This window comes from Mastigoproctus giganteus, chromosome 8, assembly GCF_048544385.1.
Source record: "Mastigoproctus giganteus isolate SK-2022 chromosome 8, ASM4854438v1, whole genome shotgun sequence".
Taxonomy (NCBI): domain Eukaryota; kingdom Metazoa; phylum Arthropoda; class Arachnida; order Uropygi; family Thelyphonidae; genus Mastigoproctus; species Mastigoproctus giganteus.
In genome coordinates this window covers 74,956,460-74,979,859 of record NC_143582.1, presented here as the reverse complement: position 1 = coordinate 74,979,859, position 23,400 = coordinate 74,956,460, and the positions used below count along the sequence as shown (strand labels likewise).

The 23,400-nt window shown below is 37.6% G+C and overlaps 1 protein-coding gene across 1 annotated transcript in view; it reads left to right on the top strand.

Annotated features, from left to right (window-relative positions):
• LOC150081645 (uncharacterized) overlaps nt 1-23,400 on the top strand; it is a 981,095-nt gene that overhangs the window by 931,258 nt on the left and 26,437 nt on the right. The window contains exon 53 of the mRNA XM_090380575.1: nt 3,059-3,261. Within this exon, the coding sequence (XP_090236701.1) occupies nt 3,059-3,261 (203 nt within the window). The remainder of the gene's footprint in view (nt 1-3,058; nt 3,262-23,400) is intronic.

The window sequence follows — 23,400 nt, the reverse complement described above, 5'->3', positions numbered from 1 at the left end:
AAATTGCATGCTGTCTTTCTATATAACCTTCCTTATACCCTTATTTTCATGAATAATTTTACTTTGGATTTCTCCAATCCCCCCCCCCCACTCCTTAATGCTATTTATTAATTTTTTTTTTTTTGCTATGGCATGTTGTTATTTGTTTTTTTTTTAGGAGCATTAGCAACTAAGGCCATATTGCTCCGGCGATATGCGGTGGTCATTCCCTGACCTTTCCGCATCCTCCGTATTTGGTGGTCACGGGCTCAAACCCCGGTCTAATCAAGAAGTGTGTGCTATGTACTGCTGCTCTTGCCCACCTGGCTACGGAGGCACCATGGCATGTACTTTATGTTAGAAACAGAGGACACTATATTGTCATCTTGTCATGCAAATCTGGTGGTTGACACTTGACAATTATATGACAATATAATTTTTTTATAAGTATTTATTTATTTATTTATTGTGATTCATTTTTTTTACCTTTCTTTTCTTTTCTCTGCAGCTATTACTTGTGTGTGTGTGTGTGTGTGTGTGTGTGTGTGTGTGTGTGTGTGTGTGTGTGTGTGTGTGTGTGTGTGTGTGTGTGTGTGTGTGTGTGTGTGTGTGTGTGTGTGTGTGTGTGTGTTGTTTGTCCATTCCTCTAACAATCTCCTCAAACCTGCTTTAAATTTATTCAAATTAAACTGCCACTATGCCAGGTAGAAGTTTATTCCAACAATTTCTCTGGCTGAAGTCAGATTTTCATACTATCCTGGAACCATTGCTTTCCAGTTTAAATTTTTAATCCCTTTTAGCATTAGCATTAGTAGAGACATACAATGCAAGAAAGCAAGCTTACACAGCATCAGCCAAAAAAAAAAAAAAAATCTCCCATTTCACCTGTCCATTGGTACCAAATGTCTGTCCAGCTCAGCCATAAATTTATTTAGCCTATCAACTTCCACAACAAAATATGGGAGTCTGTTCCACCAATCAACAAGCCCATCACAAATATTGCTTCCTCTGCATCCAAAAAAACTGGATTTTCTCACAAATCATAAATCCGCTCTACCGTGGAATATTGTTCTCACATCTAGGGCAGTGCCCCTAAAACCTCTCTCAGGTTTCTAGATTCTGTTCAAAGGAGAGCAGTTGGATTAATTAATGATCCATCTCTAACGTCTGCCCACTCTCTGTTTCATAGACATTCTGTTTCTGCTGTATGCCTTTTCTGTAGAAACTTCCATGGGCACTGTTCTTCTGATTTAGATTCCATAATTCCTACTCTCACTTCCAAACCAATCTGAACACATGCCACAACCAGTCAGTGCCTCGAAGCCAGGTGGGAAGAGCAGCAGTGTTTAGCACACACTTCTTGATTAGACCAGCATTAAAGCCTGTGACCACCAAATATGGAGGATGCAGAAAGATCAGGGAATGACCACCGCATATCCCGGAGCAATATGGCCTTAGTTGCTAATGCTCCTAAAAACCAAATAACATAACAAATAAATAGCCACAACCAGTCAGTATCCTTTTACTGTCCAACTTCAAACTCACAGAACCAACTTTTCTTCTTCTTCTTCATTCCTTCAACTTCCATATTCTGGAACAACCTCCCACCATATATATTTCATGAAAATTGCAACCTTACAGAAATTCAAGTCTGATCATAGTAATGGTAAAAGTGTGCTTTTACCATTCCTATGATAAAAATATGCTTAGATCCTGATAATGCACTTAAGCAAATTTTTTTATTTTAATTTTAGAGAATTTTTAAAAATGAATATGCTGCTTTTGTTTATAATAAAATATGAATTTTTTTTAAATTAAAAACTATTATTATATTTCTATATACATTCTCTACTTTTGTGAAAAAGTTCATTAATTCAAGCATATATAGCTGTTATTTCTTTTATACTCTGTATGATCACATGAGTAGATAAGTTTGTAATTTCATTGTAACTTTTATTTCAGGAGATAAACCTACATGACAGTCAGCCTAGGGGCTTTTTCCTACAATGTATGTTCCAGTGTCTTTCTATATTACTAAATCACAGCTAGCCCTTCTCTGTATTGATTTTGAAATATTTTGGAAAGTCAAAGTCACTGCAGTTTTAGTATTAAATTATGCATTTCTAGGGTCAAGCCTGTAATTTAATAATATGACATAACCCTTTACCTGAATATTTTATAAAATTAACACTTTTGGCTTTTATTTTAGATCACAAGTGGCTTGTGGTATAAGAAAGTGGTAATTAAAACTTGACTTTTTTTGATTTTGAAACTGGAAAGTTTCACATGCAGTGTTCAACACCTTGAATTCAAGCTGTTGGGTATCCTGTCCAACAGCTAGAATTTTGTAATTGGCCAAATGACAATTGCTATTTGCATCATTACATCTGATTCAGTGTTAATGTTTGGTGTGGAATCCTATAAGATCAGTTGATTGGTTCATTTATTTTTGAGGGTCATCTTATTGGACAGATTGATCTACAATTTCTGTAAAATGAATTGCTGCAACTGTTAGATGTACCTTTGGCTACACAATGTTGAATATACTTCCAACATGATGGAGCTCCTCCTCATTGTTCCCATGCAGTGGTTACTGCATGGGAACAATGATGCAGTGATTTTCTCATTTCATTGATTGGTTCCCAGTGCCTCAGAAATCAGTTCCTGAAGTTATGCCATATCTTTCTGAATCACTTTGTATATAAATAATATAAATCTTAGAAAAGTCTTAAACCTAAAACACTTAACTAGTGCAAATTTTTTTAATTAAAAAAAAATATATATATTAAATATTACTTATTGGGATGGCAGTTACAGGGTTACAGCCAGCTTTTTCTCCCCTTCAAATTTCTGTATACATAAAAATTAATTCAATAGTATGGCATGATGTACAATAATATTTTATGATTGATGTAATTATTGAAAAGTCCCTGTAATGCTCCTATATTTTTACGGTTAAAATAGGGATATTTGGCTTTGTAATGGATGAAATTTTCTCAATCCAAGTTCTGAATTGCATAAAGTACAATTTGTAATCTTTTGTGAATATATGTATAGTAAATGATTTGATTACTTTTAGGTCATCACGCAAAAATAAACCCAAAAAAATGCCAGAATCAGCTGTTGATTTAACCAGCTCACAGACTAATTTCTATTATGGTGCCCCAGCTCCTTATGCTGAAAGTATTGCTCCATCTCACCACAGTACTTATGCACATTACTATGATGACGATGATGATGGATGGGAAATGCCAAACTTTTATAATGAGACTTATATGAAAGGTATATTTTTGTATATTATTGATATATATATATATATAGGTGGAGAGTATAAAGGTAGGTAGATAGTGTTAAAGTGGTAACATAACTGAAATTGTAATTGTGGAGAACAAAGAAGAGAAAGATGATAATAATAAGTAATTAGAAATACTTAATGCCGTATGTCCTGTGATTTCGGCGCCTTCATCGGGGCCAGCCGCCAAAATCAAAGGAAACAAAGGCAAGAAGTACTGCCTCCATTTCTGACATGAAATTTATGCAGCACGTGGTACAGGTGGGAGTTCAGTACAGTCAGTCCTCGTATAGCACGATAGTTGTGTTCCTAGAAACTCTCGTGAAATGCAAAATCGTGCAATATAAACAACAGGCCCTATGGGAAAAATAGGGTTAGGTGCTGACCACCCAAGATTGAACACACATTTGTAACCAAAACATTACCAAACACAATAAATAATCGTAATAAAATACGTAAGTATTTTATTATGACTATTACGTAATAAAATATTGCTAATGCTTTTGTAAGCAGACTTGTTTTTTGTTTGATTTTCTATCCAAACAGATGACAGCCATTCCATTTCTTCCAATTCTTTGTTTCTTAGACTTTCAGTATCTGAAAGTCTAAGAAATCTTAAACTGCAAAATACTCTAACCGCAGATATGGAAACCGATGACAAAACACATAATGATGAAACCATTTTAGAAATACACGCTGAAGAAGACATGGATACTGCACGACCCACTTTCCAGAGAAAAGATAAAATAAAATTGGAACGCTATAAACAGATTGGCTCTAAAAAACAGTCAGAAACACATACTTCAAAAACTAAATAATGGATCAATTGATTCAATGGAATTGTAGAGGCCTCCGTAGCAACACAGACGATATTCACGATTTGATAAATCAGCATCATCCAGTAGGCATCTGTCTACAAGAAATGAATCTTTCTCCGGAAGTGACACTTTCAGTTAAAGGCTATACAATGTTCAGGCATGACAGGAACTCTCCACATGGTGGTGTAGCTATACTGATTGACAGGAAAATCCCTTCCAGACGTATTCCCCTACAAACCACTTTAGAAGTTGTTGCAGTACGCCTTGCTCTTGGTTCAACGCTTACACTTGTATCAATATATATCTCGCCAAATCAGAACTACTCGATAACTGAACTAAATGACCTTATCCTACAACTACCCTCTCCTTTCTGCATATTGGGCGATTTTAATGCGCATCACCAGTTATGGGGATCTTTGCAGGCAGACAACCGGGGGACACGCGATAGAGACTTTTCTTGCGAAGAATAATCTCACTCTGCTTAACACAGGCTCCCACACCTATGTTCATTTTCCAACAGGCTCAACCTCTGCTATAGACCTGTCAATATGCACACCCACATTATTTCCAGACTTCGATTGGAGAGTCTCAGAGAACCCATTAAATAGTGATCATTTTCCTATAATCTGTAAGCTCTGTACAAGGAGAAACTTACCAGTAAGCAGTCGACCTAAATGGAAATTCTCAAAAGCTGACTGGAATAAATACGCATCCAGTATTACACTAGAGGATGATATTATACAACATCACTCCATAGATAACGCCGTTAAACACATCACAGAACAAATATTGACAGCTGCTGCTACTACCATTCCTCAAACTTCAAATAAAGGATCCAAACACAAAAACTATTGGTGGAACTCTGCATGTAACACTGCTAAGAGAGAGAAGAACAAGGCGTGGAATCAGTTTCGAAAAAATCCAACCACTGCTAATCTCATTATATACAAGAAACTAAAAGCCCATACCCGCTACACCCGGCGAAAAGCTAAAAAGGAATCTTGGATTCGTTTTGCTTCATCTGTCACTAAAGACACAAGTGCAGGACTAATCTGGCGGAAAATAAGATGCCTTACTGGTAAGTTTCCATCAATTCCTTCCCCAATCATTGTCTATAAAGGACAGGAGATAACCCTTCCAGAGGATATTGCAAACATCCTCGCGGAATCTTTTGCTCACCATTCTGCCTCAACTGCATATGATCAAACTTTCCTAAAAGCCAAAACAATAACTGAAAAATATAAAATAAATTTCGGAACGAAGTCAGCCCTCTCTTACAATAAACCACTAACCATGTATGAATTAGAAGAATCCTTAAAAAATTCAGCCAATAGTGCACCTGGTCCAGACGGCATATATTACCTAATGTTAAAGAATCTAAATGAGGACACACGTTACTCCCTCTTAAAACTTTTCAATCGAATATTTGTTGCAAATTATTTTCCTATTTCCTGGAGACATTCTGTTGTCCTACCCATTCCAAAACCAGGAAAAGACCAATCAGACCCGCATAATTATAGACCAATCTCACTTGCTAGCTGTCTGGGTAAGACTCTGGAAAAAATGGTACACAGTCGCCTCACCTGGTATCTTGAAACTCAAACTACTATGAACAACGATCAGTTTGGATTTCGTAAAAACAGGTCTACCCTGGATCTTATGATTAAGGCTGAGGCAAATGTGCGAAATGCATTTATAAAGAACGAACATTTGGTCATGGTGAGCTTAGATATAGAGAAAGCTTTTGAAACCACGTGGCGTCATGGCATCCTTCGTGACTTACATGCCCTAGGACTAAGGGGGCATTTACCATCATTAATTCAGAGCTTTCTCGAATATCGAACCTTTCAGGTTCGTTTTCAAAGTTCACTCTCGAAAATCTGCATACGGGAGGAAGGAGTCCCACAAGGGTCAGTCCTGAGTGCCACACTCTTCGCAGTTAGAATACACACTCTAACAACAGCCATCCCGAATTCAGTAGAGACTTATCTTTATGCTGACGATCTCACTATATCCAGTCACTCGCAAAATATGTTCTCCATTGAAAGGAAACTCCAACTGTCAATAAACAAAACGCAATCATGGATGTTACAAAATGGCTACCGACTATCCCCTCAGAAAACCTTTGCTATACACTTCTGCAAGAAACGAAAACTGCACCCTGATCCTGAATTGCGCCTTGGAAATCATGCTATTCCAGTCAGTGACAATATTAAATTCCTAGGTTTAATATTGGACAAGAAATTAAACTTCCTGAAACACATGCAGTGTTACATACAGCATGTACGAACTATTTGTTTGGAAAAAATGAATATCCTTAGAGTTCTTTCTGCAATATCCTGGGGAGCTGACCGATACTCCCTTCTTCACTTATATAAAACCATAATCCGATCCAGACTAGACTATGGTGCACCTGTATATGACTCAGCTAGAAAGTCAGCATTACAGTCCCTAAATACCGTTCAACATAATGCACTTAGAATAGCTCTAGGTGCCTTCTGAACATCTCCAGTGCATAGTCTATATATTGACGCACATGAACCTCCATTATCCTTAAGGAGACAGATGCTGCTGCTTACGTACGCTGCAAAACTTCTGAGTATGCCCTCATTTGTGGAGTTATTGGATGATTGTTTTCTGCAGCAGCATGTTCGAGAGGCAACCAGAGAAAGTAACACTCTTGATCTGGTTATCAGCAGTGATCATTCGTGTATTAAGAATTTGCAGATAAAGGAACCACTAGGTGGCAGTGATCACAGTGTGCTGAAGTGGGATTTACTCAAAGAGGTAACTACCGTCAGGGGTAAAGGAAAGGGTTTTTGCTTCCGTAAAGGGGAGTACAGTGGTCTCAGACAGTTTTTAAATTCTGTACAGTGGGATCAACTGACGATGTTACAAACAGTAAATTCTAAGTGGGAAGCATTCAAAGAATTAATCGTGGAAGCTACTAGACTTTATATACCGAATTAAGAAATATCGTTCAAGGTTTAGGCCTAAATGGTTATCAAATGAACTAATGAGACTCGTGACAGAGAAGAAAAATGCATGGGATGCATATAAATTATCAGGTGACGCAGAAGCCTGTAGCAGATATAAGCTAGTCTGTAATCAGGTCACAAAGGAGGTTCGGCAGGCGAAGGCGGATTACGAGAAATCTTTGGCAAAAGATGCTAAGAAAAACAGCAAGGATTTCTTTACTTATATAAACTCTAAAAGGAAGGGGCTGAATATGATTGGTCCACTTGACATCGATGGTTCGACTGTTGATGATCCTGCTCAGATAGCAAACAAACTGAATGAGTATTTTGCATCTACATTCACACGTGAGGAATTATTACAATTTGAAAATGGAAGAAGGTTATCAAATTGTAGCAGTGTGCTTAATGATTTTGTAATAACTGAGAGCAAAGTGGAGGAGAAATTGTTGAAGTTAAACATAAGAAAGGCACCTGGGGTGGATGGGATCTATCCAGTTATTTTAAAGGAGGCGGCAAAGCAACTAAACAAACCCTTAGCCATAATTATGAGAGCATCCTTGGACTCAGGGGAGGTTCCCACGGACTGGAGATGTGCAAATGTGTCCCCAATTCACAAAGGTGGATCGAAGGGTGACACGAGTAATTACAGACCAGTTAGTTTAACTTCTGTTCCGGGTAAAATAATGGAGTCGCTGGTTAAAGATGCATTGCAGGATCATCTAGACAAGACTGCAGCGATAACTCAAACACAGCATGGGTTTGTTAAGGGAAAGTCTTGTCTGACAAATTTGATTGGTTATTATGATGTGGTCACAAAGGAACTGGATGCAAAAAATAATTTTGATATCATATACTTGGATTTCAGGAAAGCTTTTGACACTGTTGCGCATGGAAGACTACTGTACAAATTGGAGCAGAATGGTATTAAGGGTAAGTTGCTACAATGGATAAAAGGATGGTTAAGTGGGAGAAGACAGAGGGTGGTAATCAATGGGTGCTGCTCTTCGTGGACTAATGTTATTAGTGGAGTCCCACAGGGTTCGGTGTTGGGTCCACTGTTGTTTTGTGTATTTATCAATGATATTGATGAAGGTATATCAGGCTTAATGTCGAAGTTTGCAGATGACACAAAGGTTGGCAGGGTTGTTAATGACAGTAATGGCAGTGTGCTACTGCAACAGGATCTAGATAATTTGGGCAGATGGGCTAAGAAGTGGCAACTGAAGTTCAACCTTGACAAATGCAAAGTACTGCATATGGGTAGAAATAACCCCAGAGAAACGTACCAACTGTGTGGTACTACACTTAAGGTGGTAGAAAATGAAAAAGACCTGGGAGTAATTGTGCAGTCAGATATGAAGTTTTCTGAGCAGTGCAGACAGGCTGCTAGGGCGGGTCATGGGGTTTTGTCAATGATATATAGGAATTTTGCTAGCAGGGAAAAGGAGGTGATTGTCCCTCTGTATAAGGCAATGGTCAGGCCACGCCTTGAGTACTGCGTACAGGTCTGGAGGCCTCATTTTAGGAAGGATGTAGATTTGCTTGAGCGTGTACAGAGAAGAGCAACACGATTGGTGAGGGGAATGAAGGGATTCTCTTACCAAGAGAGGCTTAAGTTCTGCAAATTGCAGTGGCTGGAGACTAGGCACCTGCGCGGTGATCTGATTGATGTCTATAAGGCCTTGAATGGGTTGAGCACGCTGAATTCTGATGGGATCCTTCCACTTGTTCAGATTACCAACCTACGGGGACATAAGTTCAAATTAAGAAAGGACAGATGTAGAATAGATGTGCGGAAATTTGCCTTTAGCCAGCGGGTGGTTAATTGCTGGAACAAACTTCCATCTGTCGTTGTAGAAGTTGATAGGTTAAATAAATTTAAGGAGGAACTGGACAGGCATTTGGAGGGAATGGTGTGATTTTTTTTTTTTTTTTTTTTGGCTGATGCTGCATAAGCTCCTACACTTGCTTTCTTGCATCATGTGCCACTACTACTACTACTACTACTACTACATCCTATCTGTCCTTACCTCTTTAACCCGTCTTTCATAAATCTCTTCAGGAACAAACCAAATGAAAATAAACCTGCTGGAATCAGATTGAAGTATGTTGCTCAGTATTGGAGTATCCCACTCGACAATATCCACCAAGATACCGGAGAAATAGAGCCTCCATGGTCCACTTTTAAAACTTTATGTGATGACTTTTTTCGAAAATGGGGAAAACAGGCGCTGAACAATGAAAATATACAGCAGCTACATTTAGCTCATGCATCAGCAAACAAACACTGTCTGCAAATATATACTGATGGATCCAAATCTGATACAGATGTGGGCGCTGCAGTAGTTCTTCCCACTTGTACAATCTCTCAAAAACTTTTCCCAAGTTGCAGTATTTACACCACTGAACTTCATGCAATAAAAATGGCTATCGAACACATCAAAAACAGGTCTAATGAAGAGATAATAATCTACACCGATTCCTTGAGTGCAGTAACCTCTTTACAACATAAATGTCTGAACTCTCACCCTATCCTGAAAGAAATCAGAGCAGAGTTAATTAATCTCACAGAGCATAACACAGACGTAAGATTCTGCTGGATTCCCGGGCATGCTGGAATCCAGGGAAATGAAAAAGCAGATCAAGCAGCAAAAAATCCAATCAACCCAGTGTCTTCACTTGCCTCGATTCCTTATATGGACTGTAAACTCATCATAAAACAGTTATGTATTGACAAATGGACATCAGTATGGCAGCAACAGACCCATAACAAACTTTTCCAAATAAAGCAACAGCCACAGTACTGGAAATCTAGTTCGCGCTTAAACAGACGAGAAGAGGTTGTCCTTGTAAGGACACAAATTGGCCATTCTCATCTGACCCACCTCCATTTGTTAACAGGGGATCAATCTCCTCACTGTCGTCATTGTTCTACCCTACTTACAGTGAAACATATTCTCCTTGAGTGTCCCTACAATCATGCTGCTCGACTAACAAATTTTAAATCGGTTTTAACTCAAAACAATTCATTAGAGATGAATCATATTCTCAGTGATAACGCAAATTTATCCGATTTATTTAATTTTTTAAAAGAAATTCATTTATATGAACTTATCTGACATATGACTGGAAAAAAAAAATAAAATAAAATAAAAAATAAAAAAATAATAAAATAAAATAAATATATATATCATTTGCAGAATTACTGTGACAGGCACAATTTGGCCTTAGTTGCCCTTGTGCCAATAAACTTCCATTAAACCAACCAACCAACCACAGTACAGATCTTCTCTACAATTACCGTATTTCCCCATGTATAAGATACACCTTAATTTTGGTGCGTCTTATACATGGGGTTGGATCATGACAAGGGTTGGATCCATCCAACCCTTGTCATGATCAACCCTTGTTATGTTAGCACTTTAACACTATCTGCCTACCTTTATACTCTCAACCTATGTATCCATTATGGTCGTTGGGTTCTTTCTGCTTAAATTTAGCAGTGTCCCAGGTCCATAAACCATTAATTAGTTAATTAATTAATTAATAATATTTTATATCATTAAATTCTTAAAAAGGTTATATATATACACAGTCATATAATAAAATTGATAATATATAATAATAATACTCATGCAGTGTGGACTCTCAAAATTGTAGGATGGTAAAAACAACTTAGTTAATGTATGCAAATAGTTAATAATTTATGATTTGTAACAAACTAAGTGAACCTGTCAACATGGAAATTTATTACTAAGATTCCTAAAATATTCTAAGTAAGTATTGAAATTTTGAAATGGATCATAGCTCCTGTTTCAAATTTATAGTATTATTTCTGTAGGGGAAACTGGGGAGGGAATGGTATGAAATCAGAAATAAAATTAGAAAAACTCTATGATCTAACAGAATATATACATGGTGATCTCACCATGTAGCCAGATGTATGTGCATAGCCTTTGTCACTGATGTGAGCAGCTGAGTACTTGAGGAGTGGGGTGCCTCCGTAGCCAGGTGGGAAGGAGCAACAGTGCGTAGCACACGCTTCTTGATTAGACCGGGGTTCGAGCCCGTCACCACCAAATACGGAGGATGCGGAAAGGTCATGGAATGACCACCGCACATCCCGGAGCAATATGGCCTTAGTTGCTAATGCTCCTAAAAACCAAAACAACAACAACTTGAGGAGTGATATGATTTAATTCCTTTGAGAGCAGCAACCTTTTCCCTCAAGCAGTTTATGTGGTTCTGTCATGATATACAGTAATTTTGCCAGCAGGGACCAGGAGATGATCATTGTATATGGCAATGGGTACGCCTTAACTTGAGTACTGCATACAGGTATAAAGAGAAGCAACAAGTCAAGAGCACAAAAGGGTATTCTTACCATAAAAAAGACTCAGTTTTGCTTATTGCAATTCTTGGAAACTGGGAGCCTCCAAGAAGACCTGACTGAAGTGTTTAAGGCTTTATAGGTAAACTAAACTAAATGCTGATGGCATCCTAACTCTTACTAAGATGGCACACATAAGGGGACATAAATTTGAATTGAAAAAGGATTGTTATAAGATAAATGTGTGGAAATTTGTTTTTCACTGGAGAGTATCCATCTAGCATTGTGAAAGTGAGTAACCAGAATAAATTTAAGGAAGAATTTGACAAATTATTAGAAGGAATGGAAAAATGTGGTGGGGCTAGACTTTTTTTTTTTTTATTGATGATGTATAATCCTGCTTCTTTGCATTATTTGCCAGTACTAATACTAAAATTGTAAATTTACACTTAATTTACTTTTTCTCTCTCTCTCTCTGCGAGGTGATCTGATTGAGGTGTACAAGGCCTTGAATGGGTTGAGCAGGCTCAGTGTTGATGGAATACTTCCACTTGCTCAGATTACGAACATAAGGGGGCATAAATTCAAATTGAGGAACGAGAAGTGTAGAATAGATGTGTGGAAATTTGTCTTTAGCCAGCGAGTGGTTAATTGCTGGAACAAACTTCCATCTGTCATTGTGGAAGTTGATAGGTTAAATAAATTTAAGGAGGAACTGGACAAACATTTAGAAGGAATTTTTTGTAATTTTTTTTTTTTGGCTGATGCTGCATAAGTTCATACACTTGCTTTCTTGCATCACATGCCACTACTACTACTAATGCTGTTATTGTTGTTATTTGGTTTTTTTTAGGAGCATTAGCAACTAAGGCCATATTGCTCCGGGATATGCGGTGGTCATTCCCTGACCTTTCCGCATTCTCCGTATTTGGTGGTGATGGGCTCGAACCCCAGTCTAATCAAGAAGCGTGTGCTACACGCACTGCTGCTCCTTCCCACCTGGCTACGGAGGCACGCACTACTAATGCATGGGATGCATATAATCTGTAATCAAATCACAAAGGAGGTTAAGCAAGCGAAGGCAGACTGAGAAATCTTTGGCAAAGATTGTAAAGAAAAACATCAAAGACTTCTTTACTTATGTTTGTTATTTGGTTTTTAGGAGCATTAGCAACTAAGGCCATATTGCTCCGGGATATGCGGTGGTCATTCCCTGACCTTTCCGCATCCTCCGTATTTGGTGGTCACGGGCTCGAACCCCGGTCTAATCAAGAAGCGTGTGCTACGCACTGCTGCTCTGCTCCTTCCCACCTGGCTACGGAGGCACCCTTAACTTATGGAAACTCACGAAGAAAGGGGATGAATCAGATTGGACCACTTGATATCGATGGTTCAATTGTTGAGGACCCTTCTCAGTTATCTGACAAAGAATATGAATAATGATTATTTTGCATCTACATTCAAACATAAGGAATTTGGTAGGGAAGTGGAGGCCAGAAGTTTATCACTCTGACAGGGAACTGTTAGAGTGGTAATTTAAACTAAATGATTTTGTAATAAGTGGAGGAGAAATTGTTGAAGTTAAACATAAGAAAAGCATCTGGGGTGGATGTGATCTATCCAGTTACATTAAAGGAAGCAGCAAAGGAAGTAAGCCATAATTATGAGGGCATCCTTGGACTCAGAGGAAGTCCATATGGACTGGAGATATGCAAATATATCCCCAATTCACAAAGGGGATCAAATAAGGGTGACGTGAATAATTACACACCTTTTAGTTTAACTTCTGTTCTGCAGAAAATATTGGAGCCACTGGTTAAAGAAGCATTGCATGTTCATCTAGACAAGAGTGCAGTAATAATTCAGACACAGCATGGGTTTGTTAAGGGAAAATCTTGTCTGACAAATTTGATTGGATACTATGATGTGTTACAAAGGAACTGGTTGCAAAAAATAATTTTGACATCTTATACTTGGATTTCACATAAGCTTTTGGTACTGTTGCAAATGAAAAACTACTGTACAAATTGGAGCAATATCTGTATATAATTGGAGCATTAAGGGCAAGTTGCTACAATGGATAAAAGGGTGATTGAGTGCGAGAAGACAGAGAATGGTAATCAATGAACATTGCTTGTGGACTGATGTTAATAGTGGAGTCCCCCAGGGTTCCATGTTGGCCCCATTGTTGTTTTGTATATTTATCAATGATATTGATGGTTTATCAGGCTTAATGTCCAAGAGTTTGCAGATGATACAAAGATTGGCAGGTTTGACAGTATGCTACTGCAACAGGATCTAGAAAATTTGGGCAGATGGGCTGAGAAGTGGCAATTGAAGTTTAGCATTGACAAATGCAAAGTACTGCATATGGGTAGCAGTAACCCCTGTGAAATGTACCAACTGGGTGGTGTTACACTCATGGTAGTGGAGAATGTAAGCGACCTGGGGGGTAATTGTTCAGTCAGATATGAAGTGTTCTGAGATGCGCAGACAGGCTGCCAGAGTATGTCATGGGAATTTTGCGATCAGGGATAAGTAGGCGATTATTCTCTTGTATAAGGCAATGGTCAGGCCACACTTTGAGTATTACGTATACAGGTCTGGAAATCTCATTTTAGGAAGAATGTAGAGTTGCTAGAATGAGTACAGAAAGGTCAGCAAGACTGGTGAGGGGAACAAAGGGGTGCTCTTAAGAAGAAAGGCTTAAATTCTGAAAATTGCAACGTCTGGAGATTAGGCACATGCGAGGTGATCTGATTGAGGTGTATAAGGCCTTAAATGGGTTCAGCAGACTCAATGTTGATGGGATTCTTCCTCTTGCTCAGATTACAAACCTGAGGGGGGCATACATTCAAATTGAGGAAAGATAGTTGTAGAATAGATGTGCAGCACATTGAATGTAACCAATCTAACATATCTCTGCCTATTTACAGGAGTATTCCCCCCCCCTTAACCCTTTCACTTTTCTACTGTCTACTCACAAAAAAACTAGATTTTTCAAGGTGATAAATCTCTACTAGTGTGATTGTGCCAGAGACCTAAGGTCACAGTGAAGTTTCAATATAATACAATTAACATTGGCAAGCCTTGTATTATCTTAATGTATTAATGTTATATTATAAAGCATTAGGGTGTAAGCCTCAAGCTATGGAAAAGTCTAGACTATGTATAAGTATAGTGCGAAAGCATCAATAATACATAGCCAAATCTGAATGAACAGAATATTAACAAAGCGGCATCGTTTTAAGTTAAAACTCATATTGTGAATACCTTCACAACGAGTTGTCATGATATTGCACTACTTCGAATAAGTAACGCTTCACCTGAGGAGAAGACTAATGTTACTTATTCTCAGATGGATACCATCACCCAGACGGCACCGTTTCAGGGCTATTTTGTATATGTGTGGGATAATAACTCAACTATCCACTTGTCCCTATTAGACTTAGAAAAGCAAAAAGTAGAGGGAAAGTTATAGTAGCAGTGGAAGAGGAAAAGAAACGGTGTAGAAGAATGAAAGGGACAATAACTCCTTCAACTCACACCACTCAACAACTCATAAACTCCTCGAATAGGCAACGCTTCCCCAGTGGAGAAGGCTGTTGTTACCTATTCTCGGAAACTCCGGACATAATCAGGCTCCCCCTGGCGGCACCGTTTCAGGGCTGTTTATGTATGTATGTGAATATCTACTTGAATATCCACTTGTCCCTATTAGACTTAGAAAAGCAAAAAGTAGAGGGAAAGTTATAGTAGGAGTGGAAGAGGAAAAGAAACGGAAGAGGAAAAGAAACGGTGTAGAAGAATGAAAGGGACAATAACTCCTTCAACTCACACCACTCAAAAACTCATAAACTCCTCGAATAGGCAACATTTCCCCAGTGGAGAAGGCTGTTGTTACCTATTCTCGGAAACTCCGGCCATCATCAGGCTCCCCCTGGCGGCACCGTTTCAGGGCTATTTGGCCCTTCTTCGGTGAGTGGGTAGGTACCCGAGTGATGCAATGATGGGAAAACAGTTATGAAGTATAACTCCACAATATGAGAGATGCCTGATGGAGTATGATGTATTTAGACTATAAAGCATTTAGGGCGTAAGCCTCAAGATATGGAAAAGTCTAGACTATGTATAAGTATAGTGCAAAAGCATCAATAATACATAGCCAAATCTGAATGAACAGAATATTAGCAAAGCGGCATCGTTTTAAGTTATATCTCATATTGTGAATACCTTCACAATGAGTTGCCATGATATTGCACTACTTCGAATAAGTAACGCTTCACCTGAGGAGAAGACTAATGTTACTTATTCTCAGATGGATACCACCACCCAGACAGCATAGTTTCAGGGCTATTTGGCCCTCCTTCGGTGGGTGGGTAGGTACCCAAGTGATGCAATGATGGCAAAACAGCCGTCTGGGTGGTGGTATCCATCTGAGAATAAGTAACATTAGTCTTCTCCTCAGGTGAAGCGTTACTTATTCGAAGTAGTGCAATATCATGGCAACTCGTTGTGAAGGTATTCACAATATGAGATATAACTTAAAACGATGCCGCTTTGTTAATATTCTGTTCATTCAGATTTGGCTATGTATTATTGATGCTTTCGCACTATACTTATACATAGTCTAGACTTTTCCGTAGATTGAGGCTTACGCCCTAAATGCTTTATAGTCTAAATACATCATACACCATCAGGCACCTCTCATATTGTGGAGTTATACTTCATAACTGTTTTGCCATCATTGCATCACTTGGGTACCTACCCACTCACTGAAGAAGGGCCAAATAGCCCTGAAACGGTGCCGCTAGGGGGAGCTTGATGATGTCCGGAGTTATTATTATTATTATTATTATTAATAGCCATATGATGCAAGAAAGCCTGAGGCTTATGCTGCACCAGGAAAAAAAAAAAAAGCTCCCGAGTTACCCTGAGAGTGAGAGAGAGAGACAAAAGTATAAGGGGATCACCAAGAAAGAGAAGAATGATGATATCCAGCTCAGGACCCTGGGTGTGCCAAGCCCATACTCACCAGATGTGAGCCCCCGGAAGGAGTTATTGTCCCTTTCATTCTTCTACACCGTTTCTTTTCCTCTTCCACTCCTACTATAACTTTCCCTCTATCTTTTTTGCTTTTCTAAGTCTAATAGGGACAAGTGGATATTCGAGTAGATATTCACATACATACATAAACAGCCCTGAAACGGCACCAGGGGGAACCTGATGATGTCCGGAGTTTCCAAAAATAGGTAACAACAGCCTTCTCCACTGGGGAAGCGTTGTCTATTTGAGGAGTTTGAGTTTTTGAGTAGTGGCAGTTGAAGGAGTTACTGTCCCTTTCATTCTTCTACACCGTTTCTTTTCCTCTTCCACTCCTACTATTACTTTCCCTTTACTTTTTGCTTTTCTAAGTCTAATAGGGACAAGTGGATAGTTGAGTTATTATCCCACACATATACAAAATAGCCCTGAAACGGTGCCGTCTGGGTGGTGGTATCCATCTGAGAATAAGTAACATTAGTCTTCTCCTCAGGTGAAGCGTTACTTATTCGAAGTAGTGCAATATCATGGCAACTCGTTGTGAAGGTATTTACAATATGAGATATAACTTAAAACGATGCCACTTTGCTAATATTCTGTTCATTCAGATTTGGCTATGTATTATTGATGCTTTTGCACTATACTTATACATGTATTAATGTTAGTATTGACAGACTAATGCAAGGATGCAAAGCTTATTCAGTCAGCCAAAAAAAAAAAAAAATATATATATATATATAATTTTACCCACATCATTTGCCAAATCTTTCTAATAATTTGTGCACTCTAAATTTATTCAGATAACCCACTTCTACATTATTAGGTGGAAATTTATTTCAATTAATTCTTCTCTGGCAGAAGACATTTCTGTTTATGTATTTGTTCCACAACCATCCCTTTTCAATTTGAATTTATGACCCCATGTGGGTGTCATCTCAGAGTATTTAGCATTAAGATGTTTTTAAAGTCTATATGTATTCAAAGATGTTTAACTAGCAATAGTACACCCTCCTCCCCTTTTTGTAACAGGGGAGTGATATCAGTCCCCCAACAAACTCCAGATTTTAACTTTAATATTTTAAACAACTCTTTGATTTTTGGAATTGTGCATTTAGTGTATTAATGCTTCGCATTTTACCAGCAGATCGCAATGATTATTAATTTCATTTTTTTAATAATAATTAAAAGTTTTGCAAATGTGGTTTTTTGCCACTAAAAATTTATTAAAATTAAAAAAGTTTTAATGAAATAAAAAAAGGTTTTTTTTTTTTTTTGTTTTTTTTTTCAGAAAAATGTTGGTAACATAAAATAGAAAAATATGAACATTTAATCTATGCTAAATTTAAATTTGTGGCAACATTAATTGCACAAACATTGGAATTACTCCAGCACAAGAAATGATGCTAATATTTACAAAAAAAAGCAATTTGAAATTTTTATATTTAAAACAATAAATAAATATATAAATTCCTATTAATTTTGCCTGTTTATGTGATGAATATTATAATCTTGAAATAGTAAAATGAAATCATTTACATCCTTTTTCCAAAGTGTCGTGTTTTGCTACATGAAAATTCTGCATGGTATGAAATAAAAAAACACATTGTTTCTTATGCCTATCTTTTATCGCAATATTTTTTTTTTTTATGAACAGTCTTCTTTGCAGATTATTTTCATGTCACTTTCAAATTGATACCTTCTAGATTTATTAAGGAAGGAAAAACCACTATGGACTAGCATAAGGTATTCCAGCTGATATCATACATAGTACACAACTCATTCAAGTATGTCAGTTCTCGCTTTCATAGAATTGTAAAATCTGTCAATCTGTGGCTTCCCCTCCCCTTCTGTTACTGCCAAGATGCTGCCTTTTTTAGGTAACAAGGATACTTTTGTGATACCTTTGTGGAATATAAATACACTGAGGTTAGCTGATTTATTATTCATGGTCACAATCTGATACCTTTGTGTAATATAAATACACTGAGGTTAGCTGATTTATTATTCATGGTCACAATCTCTACTGGAATTTCTCTTATTTTCCATGATAACACTGGTCAACACATAAAATGTTATGAAAACGAAAATATCCAGCACGAAAATCACATTAAAATTTGTCAATTGGCTCCTGTTTTCAAATTATAATTGGGTTCTCAAGTTAGCGAGTTACTCTACATTACCAACTACAGCTCTTGGCAAAATGCATATGCCCCATAATCGTGTGAATAGTTCAAATGACTTCTATTACATATATGGAGAAGTTACGTTAGCTTCAAGAAAGCGTCCCTTAACTTGAGTCATAAAAAAGGCCTACTTCTTGTACTTTGGGCAGGAGGCAACTGGGCTCCACACATATGCTGCACTACCTGTTCATCAAAACTCAATGCATGGGTGAATCGAAAGGGACGTTTTATGCCTTTCGAAGTGCCCATGATATGGAGGGAGCCAACAAATCACGTCACAGACTGTTACTTCTGTATGGTGCCTCCTATTGGAAAAGGGATGACAATGAAGAAAAAGTGGACAGTGACATACCCAAATATACCATCTGCAATTCATTCCATGCGTCACAGTGAAGTACTACCTATTCCTGAACCATCTAACCACTTTTGTGTACACTCTGATGAAGATGAAGACACTAATGAACATCAACTTTATATATACACGAAGTGCAGCAGCCGTCTACATCAAGGGGTCCGCCATTTTGTCCTAACTTTTATCCTTCTGAACCATAAGATCACAGAAAGTGAGATTATTGATCTTATCAGAGATCTTGAATTGCCAAAGAATAAGGCAGAACCTTTGGCCTCGATGCTACAAGAGTGGAATCTTCTAGCTCATTCTGTGAAAGTGATGACATTGCATACGCAAAATAAAGACTATGATAAATTCTATCAAACATCCTTACAAACAGAACTCACTGTTTGTAAGGATGTTGTTGGTCTAATTGGCAGCAATGAACACAAGGCATATTTCCGAAGAATGGTGACAAATTTAGATGCTTCTAAGGTTAGCCTTCAGGCTGTGTTATTACACAATGGAAATATGCTGCCTTCAATACCTCTTGTGTATGTCATCCACAAAAAGGAAACATATATAAATATGGAGAACATCCTCTAAGATGTACACTATCAGAAATACGAGTGGCAGATATGTGGTGATTTAAAGGTAATCACCATTAAAAGGGTTACACTAAGTATTGTTATAAGTACACTAAGTACTTAGTAAGTAATAAGTATTACTCTAAGTATTGCTTTCTCTGCGAGTGGGATAGTCATGACAAGGATATGCACTACAAGAAGAGGAGTTGGTCTCACCAAAAATTATTAACACCTGAAATGAAGAATGTAGGATTTGAACCTCGGGTAGATCTAAATAAAGTGTTGCTTCCACCACTCCACATTAAACTGGGGCTCGTGAAAAATTTTGTGAAGGCTTTGGAAGTGAACAGTCCTGCATTCGTATACTTGCAAGAGAAATTCCCAAGACCAAAGCATTTTCATTGGTCCACAAATAAGGCAATTTTTCAAAGATGAACAGTTCAAACGTGCCCTTAATGATAGCGAGAAATCAGTGTGGAAATATTTTCAAAATGTATATACACAAAACAACAACGGGCCCAGCACCGAACCTTGGGGTACTCAACTAATAACATTAGTCCACAAACAGCAGTATCCATTGATTACCACTCTCTGTTGTCTTCCACTCAAGCATCCCTTTATCCATTGTAACAACTTGCCCTTAATGCCATACTGCTCCAATTTGTACAGCAGTCTTCCATGTGCAAATCAAAATCTACAACATCATCAAATTTTGCCCCTGGCAAACATACCCTGGTTCTGTTCCACCTATGCTTTTTGCATAATATATTTCCTGTCTCCCTGACAATAGAGTCTCCAACAATAACTAGCTCCTGTTGGACCAGTGCATTCTGCATTGGAGATTGCGTTGTGTTGCCTGATGAACAGCGGTGAGCTCTGGTGTTGAGTTGGGCAGCTGAGAGTTTGATAGGCCCCTCATATTAATTTCTTAGAGGGCATCTACCCTACACCTCAAACTCACATACACACCCATCAGAACACTGAGTTGGCACCTAATTTCTTGACACTCTCTGCACCTAGCGGACACAAAGACATCCTCCTTGACTAAATCATGTTCTGTTCCAGAAAAGTCTGCAAACATTTCACATTTCGTGCATTTTTTTAGACTGTGATGCATTGGAGAATTGCCCCTTTCGGTTCTCCCCCGAGCCACAGCACTCCTGCTACTTTGTGCTCATTGCTTTGCTGCTCTAGTCTGGGTCATGATTCAGTTTAAGTACAATTTAATTAACAATGAAATTTAATAAGATTAATAAATTTTATTGATTAATTGATAATATTATACTAAGCTAAGAGATTTCTAATACAGTGCTACATATTACACTAGTTGGTTTAAGATATACCTTATGCTATCAAGTTAGGATATACTTTACGCTATTCTGTATTGATCTAATATACTATAACAATGGCGGCAAGTTTCAAATGGTACATGGCTCTATGGATACTAAGTACTAACTTGCAAAATCGCTAACTAAATTCAAAATAAACTAAGGAGTGTGACTAGGAATATAAAGCTACTTATAGAAAATAAATGAATATGAAAATTAAGTCAATAAAACAGCAAAAATATAGCTAAGACTTATCCATTTGCCAGAGCTGTAAAATCTTCTCCTACACATTGTTACTCTCACCCAAATTAATGTTAATTTATCTAAATTTTTTTTTTATGCGATAGTTGAAAAAGATTTGAATCGCGTGTTAAGCTTACCGCGTGTTGGACGGGCAATAAACAAACGTTTGCCTGCTGCCCGCCTCAGTTGTGTTCCGTCAATTTTACCAATGTAAAACCCCTGGCATTGCTACTGTGAAGGGTCTATTGTATATACCATGTTTGTATACAATAAAGATTAAAGATTAAATTAATGTAAAATTTTGCTCTACTGAAATAAAATTTTCATCTTGCATCAGTAAAATGTTTAATTTCAGATAATACTTACTGAAAAGCATGACCTTCCTAACTGATACTAGAATTTTAAATTCTAGTATCAGTTAGATACTAGAATTTAAAACTCTAATACCAGTGGTAGGGCCCAAGGTGCCTCTGTAGCCGGGTGGGCAGGAGCAGCAGTGCATAGCACACGCTTCTTGATTAGACTGGGGTTCGAGCCTGTGACCACCAAATACAGAGGATGCGGAAATGTCAGGGAATGACCACCGCATATCTCTGGAGCAATATGGCCTTAGTTGCTAATGCTCCTAAAAACCAAATAACAAAACAAAACAGCTAGGGCACAAAACAGCCTAAGCCTGACAGTGACTAGAGTAAATGACATTGTCATAGACTGTATTGTTTATTATGAAGCTATTAGAACTGTGATTTCAGCTACATATAAGCATCATATATGGCCTTGAGCTTTTAGCTCTCTGAAACGGATTAAATTGCAACTCATTTTAATACTATTCTATAGTCTTCCCCATGGCATGAGAAACATAGTTCCAGGCAAATTCACCCATATGTCACCAGCTCCACTCCACACTGGTAATAGTAATTTAAATTGTTTGAATTTAAAAAGTATTCAAATATTTAAAAAAAAAACAATCAGTAATGAAAAAGTAATTTGTAACTGGTTCACATATACAAGGTATGGCAATAAAGGTTCCTGGACTGGTGCTGTTGTAGTCGCATTCTATGAGTTTAAAAATAAATGGAAGTAGTGTAGTACAGCCAGGCCTTGCATAACGCGAGTTCGATTAACGCATTTTTCTGTTACCGCTATTTTAAAAAAATTATACCACTTTTCACTTTACACGATGCAAATTTCCAGTTAACATGATCTTTTTTTTTTTTTTTTTTTTTATGCGATAGTTGAAAAAGATTTGAATTGCGTGTTAAGCTTACCGCGTGTTGGATGGGCAATAAACAAACGTTTGCCTGCTGCCTGCCTCAGTTGTGTTCCATCAACCATTTGAAGAAGACGTGTTACTTGTTTGTCTCCTGCTAATAAAGTCAATGCAGACTTGCATTTAAAAATTTGGCTCGTTTAAAAATTAAAATTTTTAAATGAGCCAAATGAAAATGTTGCTGCGAAGGAGATAACGGTAAAAGAACTAGTTGAAATCTTTCATATCACAGAGAACCTCAAACAAAAGGTTTGAGGTTCTCTGCAATATTTATTTTGCCAGGGCCCAGAGAAGATTGTTGTCGGCTATCGGAAATTGATTGATAAAAAGAGAAAGTTAACACTGTTCAAATATTTCCGCAACAGTCATTTCTTCATTGTGTATTTTGTCAGAGGTTCCAAAACTTTCTCGGTTCACGGCGCCCTTAGTGTCTCAGTAATTTTTTCACAGCGCGCCCAGACCAAAAGAAATACCTAACAGTTCCGTTTAGTAGTTAGGTCCAAACAACTTAATAAGAAATGTTGAAACTGTGAACTACCTCGAGCTAGTAGTTGGTGCGGTGTCCGACATGTCGAGTATAGCTGTGTTTCCCTCAAAAATTTTAAATATTCTGCTGCCCACAGTTTGGGAACTGCTGTTTTATGCAATAAACATTTAATTCCATAATTATTTTCATTATCTTTTACATTGTATACATTAAAAAGTTATTTAAAAGGTATTTTTAAAATTCTTTATGGACATTCCAGAAGGTCAGGGGCCAATTATAATTTTTCCTATTGATTGTTATATTCGATTAATGTGTTTCCATTTTGTGCAATGCGCTCGTGGGACAAATTAATCGAGGCCAGCCTGTATATTGTAGTTCAAACTTCCTCCAACAGATGGTGATACAGAGATTATCCAGTAAACTGATAGGATATACAAATTTGTTAGTAGTATGAACATTCTGTGACACGATTTTGCAATGGAGCAATGAATGAATGAATATCAAATTTTATTTTTAAACTAGGAAAATCTG